At 46.7% G+C, this 16,719-nt stretch overlaps 1 protein-coding gene across 1 annotated transcript in view; it reads right to left on the bottom strand.

Annotated features, from left to right (window-relative positions):
• The window catches only part of LOC147225219 (NT-3 growth factor receptor-like), a 139,562-nt gene that overhangs the window by 92,339 nt on the left and 30,504 nt on the right, over positions 1-16,719 (bottom strand). The window contains exons 2-3 of the mRNA XM_086163718.1: positions 12,833-12,907; positions 11,788-11,859 (exon numbers count right to left, since the gene is read on the bottom strand). Coding sequence (XP_086019844.1) covers positions 11,788-11,859; positions 12,833-12,907 — 147 coding nt within the window. The remainder of the gene's footprint in view (positions 1-11,787; positions 11,860-12,832; positions 12,908-16,719) is intronic.

Raw genomic sequence — 16,719 nt, 5'->3', positions numbered from 1 at the left:
AGGTGGAGGGGTCAAGGATGGAGGATCTGGAGAAGATGTGGAGAAACAACCAGGGTGGAGAAAAGGGTAGCAGAGATGACGATAATGAGGTGGCTTTTCGGGATCGAGGAGGACGGAGAGGATCGGGAACGATGTTCTGGAGACAAAGTCAGAAGATCCGGGTTGGAGGACGCCGACGTTGGAGCTGCCAGGCAGGAGGTCGAGAGGAAGACCAAACAGGAGGTTTATGGATGGAGAGAAGGAGGACAGGAAGCTAGCTGGCATGAGAGAAAAGGATGCAGGGGAGAGGCTCAGATGGAAGAAGATGATTGGCTGTGGGTTAGATGGCGGCAGATGATTGGCTATCCAGACCCCAAAGGGGAGCAGCCCAGAGGAGAAGAAGGAGAAGACGATCAGCACATAGTACATGCAAGAGCCATTCTGATTTGTCTCTTTTCATTTTGTCCCGCTACTGTCACACACACACACGCACACACACACACACACACACACACACGGTGACATTATTAATCATTCAGTACCCTGTGACATCAAACATTCACCACCACTCTGTACCACTTTAGAATCTGCATTAAAGCTGGGATTTGCATATCTGCGTGTGGGGTAAGGAGGTGATTATGGTATGTCGATACGTCCTTGTTTAGCAGATGGGATATTAATGTCCCATGAATGGCTGCTGCCGTCGAACAAAACATGGGAAGGGTTGTCGACGCGGAGATGTTTACAACCGAGAGTGATTGTGGCCTCGATGCGGCTTCGCAAGGTTTTCGTAGTGATACGATGACAATATCCCCTTTAATAATTTACTTTTCCTTCCGATGTGAGGCTACCATCAACTAAAAGTGTTTTTTTGTTGTTGTTTTAAACCAAACATGCACCACATCTAGTCCGCTTGGCCTCTCAGCTGCAGGTTCATCTGCGGTCCGTTATTTTAAAATTATGTCACCGGATCGGTTACAACTCCATCATGCAGTCATTATCCGTTAAGCTATTCGTGCGCTCGGCAGGGAGCCGGAGCCGTGCGGGAGGCACAGTTCACCCATTCACACAGATACATATATAGATGTATGATCATTCACCCTCTCATCAACACCTCATATAGATACACAACAACTCACCCTCTCAGTCACAGGTCATATAGACGCAAGGATTCACCCTGTCGTTGTGAAAAATAACAATTTACTGCTTTCATTCACAAGTCATATAGAAAAATGCAGTTATTTACCCACTCATTTGCATGTCACATAGACACATCCATTCACATATAGTGAAAAACTATTCATCCTCTCATTCACAAGTCATGCAGAATTGCAATTATTCACTATGACCCACGTCCAAATACGTACAACCAGTATCTCTTTCATTCGCATATAGAGACGTAAAACCATTCACCCTCTCATTCTCATATGCGGAAAAACAATAGTTCACCCATTCTGTCGCACCTCGCCAAGAGAAATACAATTATTCACCCTCTCATTCAGTTATAGAAAAAAAAAAACTTTCACGATTTCTTTCACATATAGAGACATACAATCATTTACTCCCTCATTCCTGCTAACCAAGTGAACCTCCTGCATGCGTTTGGATGGTTTGAGGAACCTGGAGAACCCTGAGGAACCCGACGCAGACACGGCGAGAACATGGAGACGCCACACAGAAAGGCCTCCTGTGAGAATCCAACCAGGAAGCGCTAACCGCCGCTAACTCCTGCTAACCCCTGCTAACCCCTGCAAACCGCTGCTAACTGCTGCTAACCTGCCCTCATTGCGTTTAACAATGAATCTGCTTCATAATCCGCCGTTCACATTGTTTTTGTTTTTTTTTTTTGGTTGACAATTTTTCCCGAATGCAACCAAGCCTTGAATGGCTTCAATGAATGTGACGAAGAACACTCGCGCGCACAAAAGATGGAAATAAATAAAACAGCAACATCCAGCTGTTCCAACATCCAGCGAGCGACCCTCTCCGGAGAGGACGCGGGGCAATCAAGGCTTCTGCCGGCTCAACGCTGAGACCTCTTGAGCTGCTGTAGCCGGGCAGATGGCGGCGAGTCCCCCCGGTGTGTCGAGATCTTTTTCGGCTTGGCATAAAACTTCACTCGGCGCTCCCCTCCGAAAAAAAAATTAGGTTTCAGAAAACTAAAAGTTCCTTCGATCGTGAGGAACCGGCTGGTTCTATGTGCGCCAAACAAACGCGTATTCATGTATTCACTTTGAAACGGCGCCGTTGATAACGAGGCTTTAAAATGTATAATTCAAATTCAAAAAGGACGTCAATCGCTATCGGCTTTGGTTGATTCCAGCTCCGCTCTGTTCCATCTCGCTTTCACAGAAACAGTTGCTCCTTTCACACCGCAGGAACGGAGTTGTTCCTCGGCGCGTTGGACCGCCATTAGCTCCGACTCTTGAGGCGGGTTCTTTTTACGGTTCCCCGGGAACTCTTGCGACGTCAGCGCTTGGTGATCGGTGGACCTCATAAGCCTCGTCCATAAACAAATACTACTTGTGGACGGTGTCATTTTTAAATTTATGGCAGTCGCTGGTCAGATAGAGCAACGTAATGTAGAGCAACATCTACATTTGGGCCAAAATAAGTGCGGCGTTTGCTAACAGCTAACGGGGTTCTTCACCTTTTCGGTTCCTGGATCGCTAACCCTTCTTAATTCTATTCATGAGCTGTTTTGTTTCACAATCCAGAAAATCAGGATTTATCTTAATTTGGCCATGAAATTGGTAAAACCACTTGCATATCATACGTTTTTTGAGGATTAAACTGGATTTTCCCAAGTTTTGTCTTCAAACTTTAATCCACAAACATGACAGTTGGGAACTTTTTACACTGCAGGAACTTTCAGCGGTTCCTCGATCCTTTTCGGGCTATTTCTTGGAAGCAGAAAAATCAGGGACGGTGGACCTCGGCATCGCTCCTAAAAAGCAGGGGCTTTTTACGATTCCATAGGAACTCGTCGGTACTCGTGAGACTAATCCATTATCAGGTTCTTCTCGCAGAGCACCATTTTTTAAAGCTACGGTGGCCTCCGCTCAGATGTTTTCTCGGGACAAAATGGACAGAAGTGGCAAGAATTGAGGCTACAAAGAGATCCGAGCTCTTCCAGCCCGCCACGTCTCAGAGAGCTTTCCAGCGCTCGCAGAGGAACGTCAACATTTTGGCCAGAATAAGAGTTTGCTCACAGCTAACGGGGTTCTTAGCAGCGCAGGGACACAAAACTCCAACCATCTGATAGTCCGCGGTTATTATTTCCGCCTCGCAGGACGTGAGCGCCGTGGCAGCTTTGAATGCAAAAATAAAAAGTTCCCCTGGGGGAGGCTAGTTCCTGGAATGAAATCCGAGCAGGACATCCTTGGAACTTTTCTCTCAGAAAGCGTCTCTAGCGCGACCCTTCCTCGGGCGCGGAACAAACACCAGTGCGCGACACCCAAGTCTCTGAGGGTTTATCTTTTAAGCTCGAATAAGGGTCCGTATTATCTATCCCCCAGAAACACTTACGTTTTATCTCAACCAAAAAATTCCCTCTCATTTAAAGACGGAGGGATTGGAACGCATTTTTCTGACACTGCGTTGTTATCAAAGTATAATTTGGCAATTTAGGGTGAAAATATTGAAAGTAATTACGCTAAAAGCCATTACAGTCAGTCTGTTGTCACCTGCTCTGACTTTGGTTTGAGATGGTTTTTCGCTTGCGGTTGGTTTATTATCTTATCGGCGCTTATCCTGAGCGTTGGATCCCACGCCGGGTGAGCGGCGGGTTATAGACACGCTAGCGGCCATTTTTACAGCTGCTGGCAATTTGGGAGTCCTCAATTAACCCGACGCGTATTTTTGGATCGCGAGGAGGAAGACGGATAACCTGCGGAGGACCTACGGCGGCGGAGGAAAGTGCGAACGCCGCATGGTGAGGCTTCCAGAAAATAAAAAAGAAATAAAAAAGGAAGTGAACTCGGGGAGGCTATCAGCTATCTAGCCGCGCTAGCCTCAGCAGAGCCAGCGGTTTGATTCCCCTCCTACATGGAAGATACATGGAAGCACGGACAAAAACCCTCCCACGTCAAAAGTTTTTTTTTTTTTTTCCCAAACAAATGCATGATTAAAATATGATCTGGAACCCAAATTTCTCCTGACGTGCCGGATGACTAAGGAAAAGACAAATCTCCCGTCATTTGACTGACAGGAGACACGCAGGCCGGCCCGGCGTCATTCCCACGCAGACACTTCTAATTACCACGGCAACACCAATCACAGCCCCCGTTGCTTGTCTTGAAAATAGCCCACTCTAATCAAGTGTGTGTGTGTGTGTGTGAGTGTGTGTGTGTGCACGCAGCGGCGTCCCAAGTGAAGTTTCATCCGTCACAATGGCTGCGGATAATGGGTCCGGACAGCCGCAGCACCGAGAGAGACGAAAATAAAAAGAGCTGACGTGAGAGCCATCGCCACGGTGACGGGGAAAACACTAATGATCACTCTTCCTCCGCTTAATTGACACTTCAGACAATAACTCTCAAAAGCATTTAAAATAGGAAAACTCCTTGGGAAATGAAGGAATGGAGTCAGTTGTAATGTTTTTATTGGTCAGCGTTAGATCTCGATACAAATGGAGTCACTCCTACAAAGTCTCTGCTTCCTCTGGCAGCTTTACAGAACCGGCTCTGTTTTCATATGCGCTCCTCATTCATTCATTCATTCATTCATTCATTCATTCATGCATCGTCGTTTACTTTTCTTATCATGCACTCAAGATGGGCCTGTCAATCACAGGGCCACATGTGGAGACACGTAAGCCATTCACCCTCTCATTCATACCTCATTTAGAGACATAAAACATTCACTCTCTCACCAGCATATCATTGAGAGACAAACAATAATTCACTCTAATAATTCACAATAATTCACCCTGTCACACATTATATAGCGACAAAACCATTCACCCTCTCATTCATTCTTCATACAAGACATAAAACATTCATATAAGACGTTGTTGCTGTTGTTGCTGCTGTCTATTTATTCGTGGATGTTTTACTATCTTCTGTCTCTATTTATATACATATACAGTGATCCCTCGCTATAACGCAGTTTACTTTTCAGGGTTTCACTTCTTCACGGATTTGCATCGTGCATTGTGTTCTGAATCCTGATTGGCTAAAAAGTCACTCCGCTTCTTCTCTACCTGTGCGTCAATAACGTTGCAGTTTAATATGTACACGTACGTTAAACAGCTTGCCAAATTTACATTACGTACGTGCAAATTCTCTTGCAATTTCGAGTTTCTCTAAAACCCATAATGTTGACGAAACGATAAAAGCACCTGCGGCAGGGCCCAAAAGGCAGCGGAAGATGCTATCTATCGCAGAAAGTTAAAGTTAAACTTCTGGACATGCTAAGGGAAGGTTAAAGCTATGCGGCTGTAGGTCGGCATTACGGAATTAATGAATCTTCCGTTCATTCCATAAAGAAGGAAGAAAAAAACATAAGGACGACAGCAGCAATGTATAATACAGTATTTAATTGTATAATAATTGTAAAAAAAAATAAAGGTTTCTACTTCACGGATTTTGCCTATCACAGGTTCTTTTTGGAACGTAACCCACGCGAAAAAACAAGGGTATACTGTATTCACATTTGTTTTTTGTTTTTTGACATTATAACTATTACGCTGCTATGACAAAGGAATCCCCCGATGGGGATGGATAAAGTTTATCTTAAAACCATTCACCCTCTTATCCAAACTCCATAAAACCATTCACCCTCTCATTCACACATCATATTACCCTCTCATTCACGTCACACGGAGACAAACGATCTCCCGTTATCATATCATATATAACAATTCACCCTGTCATTTTTGGGTCTCACAGCGACACGCAATCATTCACCCTCTCATCCACAGGAGGGCAGTTTATGGTCACCAGTTAACCCTAAGCATGTTTTTTTTTTTTTTTTTATGTGACGCAGGAGATGCGGCGGCGTCTCCCAGGCGGTCCCAGTGGAACAGGGGTTCTCCGAGTCGGGAGCCCTGAGGTCCTCCAGTGGGTGCTCATTAAAAACAGGGCTAATTAGTTATCACTTTGAATAAAAATGCCTTTAAACCGGAGGATAATCACTTAATCCTTTAATGGGCTCTTTTGTGTCGAACGTCGTGGGTAGGGGATACATAGATCCTTGATCTGATATTTACATATAAAAGTTGGAATAATTACAAACGCGGGCTAATTTTGATAATGACAAATCGTCCTCGCCATTTTCCGGAGATGATTAGGTTTGAGAACTTTAAAACAGGGGCGAAGCCAAGCTTTCAAAATAAGTTACAGAAATATGCCGGCTTCATAATCATGACCTATTTTCATTGTGTATTTTCCTCATGTTTTTTTTTCCTTTTTTTTTTTTTTTCCTCCTCCCCCTCCCGAGTGGCAGTTTCGGTTCGGCAACGAAATGTTTTAAGAGTCGGCGACGGAAAAAGACGGCTGAATTATTCAGAGACGAGGCGAGGACGCGGAGCGAGCCCAGACGGCAAGGTGTACAAGAGGATCACGAAGGTCATCCGGTTATCCGAAGCATTTTGAGGCTACGCTAGCTAAACATTGGCTCTCCATACACGGCGATCGGCTGCTATTCACCCGTTCACGCACACGGCCTCGCTCCATGTCAGGGCTGGGATCTCAGGATCTCACTTGAGGACATTTCGGCACGCAGACAGAGGGAGACGGGGAATCGGACCGACAACCCGCCGACCAATCGGTACAACCGTCAGGCTGGATCCAGATGGGGATCTAACGTAGCGGTCCACAATCCCCGGTACCGGTCCATTGGCCGTTAGGTAACGAAAGAAAGAATAAATAACTTGCATTATTTCCGTTTTTATTATCCAAGTCTGAACGATGTTTTAATTTGAAAAATCACTCGCTCTTGATGCACGTCAAGATGTTTGTCTGGGTCACGTGTTACATTAACGTTAATATTCAACCCACGAGCCGGCAAAATGAGTGAAAACAGACGTTTTTGGAAAGTTTCATTGCAAAGGGGAAAGAGCCGATGACCACGAAGAAAAAGAAAGCTGAATTTAACAGAAAATACATGGAGACCTGCATAAAATATGGATCTATCCAACGGGAGATTGGGTAATGTCGTCATAATATGCTGCGAGCGTCTCTCCAATGAGGCATTGAAGCCTTCAAAACGGCGGCTTGGACACGAAAAGAAAAACGCAAGAAAATTTATATATTAATATGTATTTATCTGCCGGTCTGCGAAAATATGGTTGAAATTGTCATTGAAAATATTTGCAACCAGAAATGATCTGATGGTTTTAAAAAGCCGAGCAGCTTCACTCCGTCCATAAATGGAGTTTAGACATAAAGTGTAGCAAAATTGAATTTTGCAACAAATTGTAGCATTAGGTGTGCAGCCAGTGAGTTAAGTAACTCCAACAACTTCTGTGTCCCATCTTCTAGGTCAATACACTTAATAAAATGACTTAATTTCTTCACATTCTCCCTTATTATGCATTATTAGCTTTTTGAGATTTTTTTTGTATTTAGAAAATGTTAGTACATTTATTTGTTTGTATTTATTTGAAAACACGTAACAAAACTTAGGGCTGGAGCGGATTAACAGCATTTAGACTCATTAAAAAAGGGACATTTAATTTGATAAATGAGCAAACTGAGTTACGAACTCTGTGACAGAACCAATTAAACTCCTCAGTAATGCTGGGGTTTAAAAAAAAATGATTTGACTAATTTATGGATTTTTTACAGGCTAGAATATTTATCCCGGTTCCATCAGGCCAACGTCACATAGACGTTGCAGAACACACGCGTGTAGTTTACACAACAAAAGTGTGTCGGCGGAATTCTGTTTAATCGCGACAACGAAGAAAACGCCTTTAGCGGTTTTAGCGCAGAATAAAGATGACGCCAGCGATTGATGACTTCTCTTGGCAGGCTACTGTATTTTTTACATTTTTTTTTTTTAACCGGACATTTCACATGCACTGTTCGGAAAGAAGCATCTATGAATTTAATTTAAAGTAAAAACAAAAACTTTGTGTAAGTATCTCATGTTGCAAATAGACACTTGCAGCTCATAAATGTACATTTGTTACATACATATTTTTTTTTTCTTTTCAAACCGCGGCTTATATTCAGGTACGTTCCATCATCTTAAAATTACGGCGTTAGAATAAACCCTTCCACCAGGACCCGCCCCCCCCGTCACCTCCTCCAATCCGCATGCTGAAGCGTCTTCAGGCAAAACTCCGAATTCCCCCCCGGTTGCTCCCGACAATCCGTAATCCGCCGAAGGAGCGCCTCGTAAAGCGGGAGGTGATGAAAGGGTTATGTAAGCCGAGTACAAACGCTGGCAGCGACGGGGTCAAGCTGGATGTGGGACAAATTACCGGAACATTAACAAAAGACAAGAAATTCGTGTGCGATTGTCGCAGCGCCGCTTTCGTTTTTCGCGGCGACGGTTAAAGAGAAGCGAAGCCATCCTCGCGCATCTCGGCTTCACGTCAAATAAGCGTGTGTGCGTTCAGGCGACGGTCTGGCCGGATGAGAAGGTTCCAGATCTCGTATCAACAAGCATTATAACCGTGAAGTTTGGACTTCTCGCGCGGCACCGAGGGCTAATCAGAAGGACGGAAATAGAAAGGGAAATATATATGAAACGCGTGTCTTTCATTCTCTCGCCTCTCTCCGCCACTGTCCTGAGAGGAATACTGATGAGGGCCGTAATCTCAGCAGCTATGAATAATAAACATTGTTACATCACCGGCCGACGGGAGCCCGGGGACGCAGATGGAGCCCGAATCAAAGGAGGGCGTTTGACCGCGGCGGTGGCGGCGCGACGAACACGGAGGACACGTTTCATTTTCCGTTATTTCACTGATGGCGGGTCATTACCGGGAAACTACCTGATCAACACGTGTCCGAGAAGAACGCTGCACCCGCTAGGGTTTCTCTTCCAAACCGCCTCCAGGTAAAACCAGGGCCCTGGAGCCGCATCTAAGGGTCCCACGCAGCGTAAGCATAGGTTAGCTACCGCGCGGTCGCGTCCAACTTTGATACAAAACTGATGAAACAGGAGATCTGTGAGGGACTGACCTTTGGAAGTTGAAAAACAGAAATATTCACTTCATTTCCCACATATAGTGACATACAACTGTTCTCCCTCTCATTCAGAATTATTCTTCCAAAATCGGACCATTGGGAGGAACCCGGAGAACCCGAGCAGATACAGGTGGACCATGGAAGCTGAGCCGAAGCCGCCAAGAACCTCTTCAAATGTGCTGCGATACCCTCGGGGTTCCAGAAGTTCGGAGAACCTCCGACCGTGTCCTCCTGCGGTCGCCGACATGGACCCAATGGTCGTTTGACTTTCCAACAATATCTTCTGACGCACTCAATTATCTCGTCCTTCCCGTCGCGCAAAGTTTGGACGAAACCCACCGATATTCCGAGATCCCGCTTTGAATTTCTGAAAGATAAAGCCGTTGTTTGAGAAGCTCGCTCGCTGCCAACATCACCATCTTTTGAAACGTCTAATCAAAAACGGCGCATTCTGCCAACAGCGTCCGGAAGGCCGTCGCTTTCACGAATTGATGCTCTTAACACTATTCCAGATAATTCAGACCAAGTTTCTCGGGATGGCGGTTTGATAAATAACCCCGCCCACGGCTGCTGCCGCCCCGAAGAAAATGATGGAAACGTGCACGTTTTCACAAGGGTTTTTTATCATTTCGCTTTTGTCACTTTTATGAGACCGCGGATAAGCGGAGAGTGATGGGGGTGGTGGGTGGTGAGGTTGAAAAGGGGATTTCAAAATTGAGCGTTTGGCGCAGATCTGCAGATGAAAAACATTTTTTTTTTTTTTTTTTTTTCAGAAAAAGCTAAAAGACACTCAGGTATTAAATGTGGCACTTTTTTTTTCGTCAGCAGGGCTTTTAGCAAAGCACTTACTCCGTATGTACACGAGACACGCCAATGTTTGGAACACGAAGGATCCGGATGACAAGTGAGGTTGTCAACCCTTGATGCAAGCAGAGGATTTGCAAACAAACCTGATCGTAAAGACAAACTCGGGACGGAATTAGAAGTATTTATAAAAATTAACTGACAACAATGCGAAAAATGGAGGCCATCAAAGAGGCATACAAGTTAAGGTCCATCAGTTTTGGTCCATTCAAAGTTCACTGTTTGAATGAAAGCTGATGGACCTTGCTCCTAGGAGCATACAAGTTCAAGGTCCATCAGTTTCATCCATTCAAAGTTCACCTTTGTATGAAAGCTGATGGACCTTGTTCCAAGAAGCATACAAGTTCAAGGTCCATCGGTTTCGTCCATTCAAAGTTCACCATTTTGTATGAAAGCTGATGGACCTTGCTCCTAGGAGCATACAAGTTCAAGGTCCATCAGTATGGTTCACTCAAAGTTCACAATTTTGTATGAAAGCTGATGGACCTTGTTCTTAGAAGTATACAAGTTCAAGTTGCATGAGTTTGGATGAAAGCTGCTCCAAGGTTGTCAGCAAATGTATGTTCTCTTGCCATCCCAGAGGTTCTGGCCTTGAGTTCCTTAAGTAAATTAATGGGTTGTTCAGCAGATGTTGTGTTGTCATGTTAATGTATGCGTTGCTATGGGAACACAATCTGAATTTTAGCATGTCAATTTGAACTCCGGTTGGTCCTCAGAGGTTGTACCTTTGTTCTCCCTCACGACATCACCAAAACAACAACCCTTTTCAACCTAGTTTCTGCAAAACAACACTCTTATTAGCATAACAATGCATCAACATAGACCGGCCCCTCCCTCCACCCCGCGAGTCCACTGGAACTAAAGAAACCTCTGAGATGAGAGGTGAAACATCTTCAAGGGAAAAAATAAAGTCCCGTTGCCACGAAAAGATTGCGACAAGAATTGGGGAACGAAGGTACAAATTCCATGGGACAGGTAATTGAGGCTGGGGAGATCAGAGCTGATTTGGGTTGCGGACCTCTCCAGGTGGTCTGCAAGGTGCGGATGAAGCTGGTCTGTGTGCACTGATCAGTCTTGGGATGGATCTCGACAAAATGGTGTGTCCGAGACTCCGTTCGACTGATGAACAGCTTCTTTCCCATCACCCTCTCAGCTTGGATAGCAGTAAGATAGCAGAAGCTCGCCACAGTCTGGTAGATCTGAGGATGCCTGAGAGATGAACAAGGTGGCACAACAAGCTCTGACAACCATTTACCAGGACCTGGAGGACTGAGAACCTGCATAGATGATTAAGCTGCCCATAAAACTAGCTTTCAGGAGATATTCCCCGTCCACGTAACTGGAGAATAACTAGCCAACATCTGGCCATAGAAGTTCTGGTCCGTGCACTGGCTAATCTTCCACGTGCACCTGCATGCAAGACCTGAAACGGACCTCAGGAGGAGAGCGCGTTCTCGATCAGCCTCGCAATTTCACAAAACCTCGTTGAAAATCTATGAGGGACGCACTTCTGAGGGACGGAGAACTCCTTGATCCAAATAGTTCCACCAGCTCCTGCACCAACTTCAGGATACCCCAGATATTCTTTGCAAAAGAATATTCTTCAGATGCAGTAAACATTCTCCCCTGTACTTCCTGTTTACACCAGGCTTACAGAAAGTGTCGGTCCTGGCCTCCAGTCAGGAGATACCACTCCACGGCTTGAACGCATAAGAGACAGATGTAGTCTTCATGCCTTGCATCGCATGAATGCATGTGTGTGTGTGTGTGTGTGTGTGTGTGGGAGGATGGGTCCACTCACATGTAGCGCAGCTGGGGGTTTTTGGAGAAAACGCGAGGCTGGATGGCGCGCAGGCTGCTCCTGGTGATGGTTCTGGAAGGCACAAGGATGGCAGCGATGTCAAGCATGTGTCAATCATTATTGGAATATTGATAAGGAATTGAAAAGAGGCTCAATCAGTCGGATGAAAAACGTACCGCCATGAAATGAAATATCCAAAATGGCTTCCCTCCGACTACGAAGTGGAAAAAACTTTGTCGCGATGATGTCACCGGTTCACGGGTCGCCATGATTTGCGTCTCCGTGGGGGTTAACGTCGTAGGTTCACCTCCCGGCCGCGCACATCACCATGGTTACCTCACCCGGGCATCTTTTTTTTTTTTTCGTAAAAATGGTGACATCACCGCGGATCGTGGGTTTTCAGTGAACGGAAACACGGACAAAAAAAAAAAAAAGGTCTTCACGGGAAAAACGAAAAAGGGAAAGAAATGCATATTTTCTTTAAGATAAGCAGCCATGATCGTGGCCATGACACGGGTGGGTGGGTGGGCGTTAGAGCAAAAAAAGAAGATGGATAATTGGACCTGAAACACAATTTTGGACGGTGATGAACACGGAGGAAGAGGATGGGGGGGCGACTCCAAGGTGGCGGTGGCGCATATCTACGGATGCCAACCGCTGTTTAAAAAAAAAAAAAAAAAAAAAAGGAGCTCGTGGAAATGAAAGGAGTTATTTCAAAGCCACGTCTTTGTCCCGCTGTCCTTTGAAAATCAATTTAATCCCCAGACTAATTGATCAGTGAAATTAAGCGCGGCGCCGAAGAAACCCATTAATTTAATGGAATCACCCGCTGCGATTGTGGGCAAATCTACCTGGGGCTCAATAATGAGCCGCAGCTTGAAAACAGCGGCCTTTCATATTTGGCGCGGAACGATTCAAAGAGCGGAAAACGTGCGTCGAGTTAAACCCGACTAGAACGCGGGGACCCGCCACCCGTCGTACCGGCCGGCTTCCGTACCGGTCGGCGAGACGCGACCGACAGGTAGAGGAACAACTCGGTACTCACAGCCTCTGCAGGCCGGTGTAGAGCTCCATCTCAACGTCCGTCAGCGTCTGCAGGCCCGTCCAGTTCTCGATGTGTCTGCGGAGAAAGCGAAATGCCTCGTCAATCACCGGCGGCTCGCGGAGCTGAACGACGAACCATGGGAGCAACATGCACGTGCGCACATATAGGAGGCAGCAGGACCTCAGTCCAATGTAATGCTAGCATGAATATGTGAGGCATGCAGTTTTTGTCCTCATTATGCAGCAATAAAATCCATTTACACTCACACACACACACTATGCCATGGCCGAGTGCACTGTATGTACAGTAAATCACGCATCTTTTCAGAACATCTGGAAAAACATAGAATTACTCTGAATCCCGAAGGAAAAATTTTATTATCCGCTTGTCAAAATCTTCTTGTCTTGGACATCAGTTTTTTAAATTGAAGATGAGGTCTTTCCTGGTTTTTCAGAGGGTGCAGATGGTCTTGATCTGTGTGTGCGAATCCGTCTTGGTATTGATCCCAGTATGTGTGAAAAGTTGTATCTGTTCAGAGATGGTTTTTCCACAACCTTGACCCACCCAAACCCTGGCAAACTCCTCGCAGGTCATTAGAACTGAAGAACTCAGGGATGAGAACGTCTTCAAGTGAAGAAATCCAAGTCCAGTGGCCAAAACAGGAAGATTTTGACAAGAATTCACCAGGACCTGGATGACTAAGAACCCCCACAGACGCGTATGATTGGCTAATCATCTATTTATTCATCATCTACAGCGCTTGCAGTGACGCAGGGGGCGGAGCTTATCCAAGCTGTCAATCACAGGGTCACCTATAGAAACAGCCGTCAGACCGTTCACCCTCTCATTCACTCGTCTCGGCGGTTTAGGAATCCGCCCGACCGCGTTGAGGTGAAGAGGTAATGACAAGGAGAACCTCTTTGTCGGTGTCGTATTTCACGGACGGCGTTCCGCGTTCACCGACGCGACATGTTTTCACAAAACAAAGGCGACGGGCGTGTACGGCGCGTGCACCGGACGGCTTCTCGAATTGCTCCGCTCGCATTAGCGCTCGCGCCTGTCGCTATCAGATTTCCCGCCCGCGGCTTGGTTATTTGATGGCCGGCGTCGCTCGATAACAGACACGGGATGGGCCTTTGCAGAACGGCTGCTGCAAACGATGCTAAAGCTTGTACGGATCGCATTCGCTCGGTTCGAACCAACGACGATTGTCTTTATAAGGGTTTTTTTTTTTTTTTTTCCCCCCCACAGCTCTCCCGTTCGGCGGACGTGGGCTTATCCGTGCGTCGGCCCGGAGGGTGGAACGTTGACGGCAGGTAATAAAACCTGACGTCAAAAAAAGGGGAAAAGACCGCAACTCACAAACCAATTCAGCAAATAGAAAGGAAAGGTAAGGAAAGGAAAGGAAAGGAAAGGAAAGGAAATATACACATTAAAAGAGCACCAGGTAAGCCTGATTTTTTTTTGTTTTAAAGGAAAATCTCCATGTTCTCCCAGTGTCTGCGTGGGGTTCCTCAGGGTTCTCCGGGTTCCTCCCACAGTCCAAACACATGCAGGAGGTTCACTGGAGACCCGACAGTGACTGTTTTATGGCTCTATATGACGTGAATGAACGGGCGAATGGTCTTTCTGTCTCCAGGACGTTCGAACGATGGAGTGAATGTTTGTTGTTTCTCTGAACGAAAGGGGGAATGGGCTTCACACGCCAAGGCGAACCCTCGTCCAATACGAGCTGAGACGGGCCGCAGCCCTCCCGACTGAAAAAACTGGAAGGCAAATGCATGAATGAATGAGTGAACTTGAAAAATGCAAAAAATAACAAGTGAATAACCGAGCGATACATCGACTTATTGGAGAAATGGCCCGAGCAGGACCACATGTGAGCTTCCTTTTGCAGGGGTTCCACTTCCAAGGAATAGAAGATGGCCGAACAGAAAGCCTTTCCCCGGCAGGAGAAAACACTTGTGTATCTTTGAGGCGACGGCCCGGACACGTCTGCGCGATCATGCCGTCGTCAACGAAAGTTCGCTGACTCGTCGGCACCGAGAGCTCCGCCTCGCGTCTTCAAATAAGCTTCATCTGAAAACGGTTCAAAACCAGGAAGCGACTTTCCGTCACGCAAAAAGTGTCTGCGTTTCAGAACCATTCGGAGCTGCTTTTCTGAGCCCGGCGCCGCCACCTGACAAACATCTGCCCCCTCGAGGCCCTGCTGATGAGCCTCGCTGAATGGCAGATCAATTATCCAATTCACAGTCTAAATATTCGGTAACAAGCCAGATATTGGTCCCGCTGGAACCGCTTCCACTTCCACCGAGCTCCACGGAGGCATCTCTTTGACATAATTATTCGACAGATACACTCGCGAAAAACAGGATTTTTAAAAAGATCCCAGTTTTGGCACTTTTTCTCGCGCGCTCGCTCAGGCAGCTTTTTTTTTTTTTTTCTCATCCTGGAAGTCTGAAAACCAGCCGATCGTAGATGTGAAAGCTGAGCCGCGAATGCGCGGAGAGCTTCAACCGCAACAATGAAACCTCGCTGTTCCATCCCTTGTTCTCCACTGCAGTGGAGTTTGGCTGTTTGAGGAGCTTCTGTCTCAGACCTTATGGTCCCCTGAGGAGGAGCAACATGTGAAGTCAGAATGTCAGTGAGATGTCCAGTGGGAAGCATCTCCATGAACACTGCGCACCCAGGATGAACGCAAGGCCATGAAGCTCGGGGAGCAAAGCTGACCGAGAGCACAGACACCCGGGCTTCGGATGATAAACGCGTCATAATATTTCAAGTATCTTCCCAGATTTCGACGGCGGGGCGCAAACTCTCGAACTGGTAACCGGGCCGCTGGTCGCCGTTTTTCCCCGGGACGGATCCAACGGAGAGGTCCTGCCGGTATCTCATGTCTGAATCGACTTGCGTCACATCCTCCGGTGAGGGTCCGCACTTCAAATTATCACACAAAGACGGCCAGCTGGCCGCCCGCCGCACCCTGGAACGCCGATTTATCGCCGGACGGCTTTAAAAGCGTTCACGTGAGCGCACGTTCTACAAAAGCGGCGCGACCTGCAAGACTGAACAACTCCTGCTCGCGATAGTCTTTTGCACCGTTCCGCCTCCGCGGGCTTTTGTACAGATGGCGAGGCGCAACAGCGGCGTAATATTACTGGCTGGAAAGCGCCATGCAAAAGGGGCTTGTGTCTAACCTCCTCCTCCCCTCCTCTGCCCCCCTCCCTTCTCCTGCCTTTCCTTCCTGAGCTTGGCAGTGTGTGAAGAGTCAGACCTCTCACCCACACAAACCATCAATGTTTGCCTGCCAGGACAGAAGGAACTGCAACATTACGGCAGCCTCCTACGCTCCCTGCCTCCAAAATGTACGCGAGAGAGAGAGAGTAAGAGAGAGAAAGGGATGGAGGGAGGGAGGGAGGGAGGGAGAGGACGAAGCCCAGAGCAAATAGCGTGGAGACGCTCATGAGTATTTATTTCAATGCGTGTGTTTGCATCCATGCATCGACGACGTGGAAGCGATGACGCGCCGGATCGTCGCCGTGTTCGTCGATGTGTTTTTTCATGGATATGATAAAACGTTTCAAGGTTGGAAAAGGACGGGTGTTGTTATATGCATCAGCCCTGATTGGGAATTATTCAAAGATACATAAACTGCTGTTTAGGGTGTGTTGTAAACATGCATACATTAGACAACATTCCCGGAGAGCAAATAGAGGAGGCAGGAACCGATGCTGTAATTAGGGCGAGAGGCGGAGCCTGAGTTAGACCTGTCAATCACATCAGCGTATATCCATATATAGGCGTACGACCATTATCTCTCTGATTGGCACCTACGGATGATTTAAATGCAGAAGCCGGAGAACTTGCTCAGGAGCGCGGAGAGCGTC

This window comes from Fistularia commersonii, chromosome 17 (genome assembly GCF_037954325.1).
Source record: "Fistularia commersonii isolate RoL2024-O1a breed Wild chromosome 17, RoL_Fcom_v1.0, whole genome shotgun sequence".
NCBI classification, from domain to species: domain Eukaryota; kingdom Metazoa; phylum Chordata; class Actinopteri; order Syngnathiformes; family Fistulariidae; genus Fistularia; species Fistularia commersonii.
This window is presented reverse-complemented; position numbering and strand designations above follow the sequence as displayed.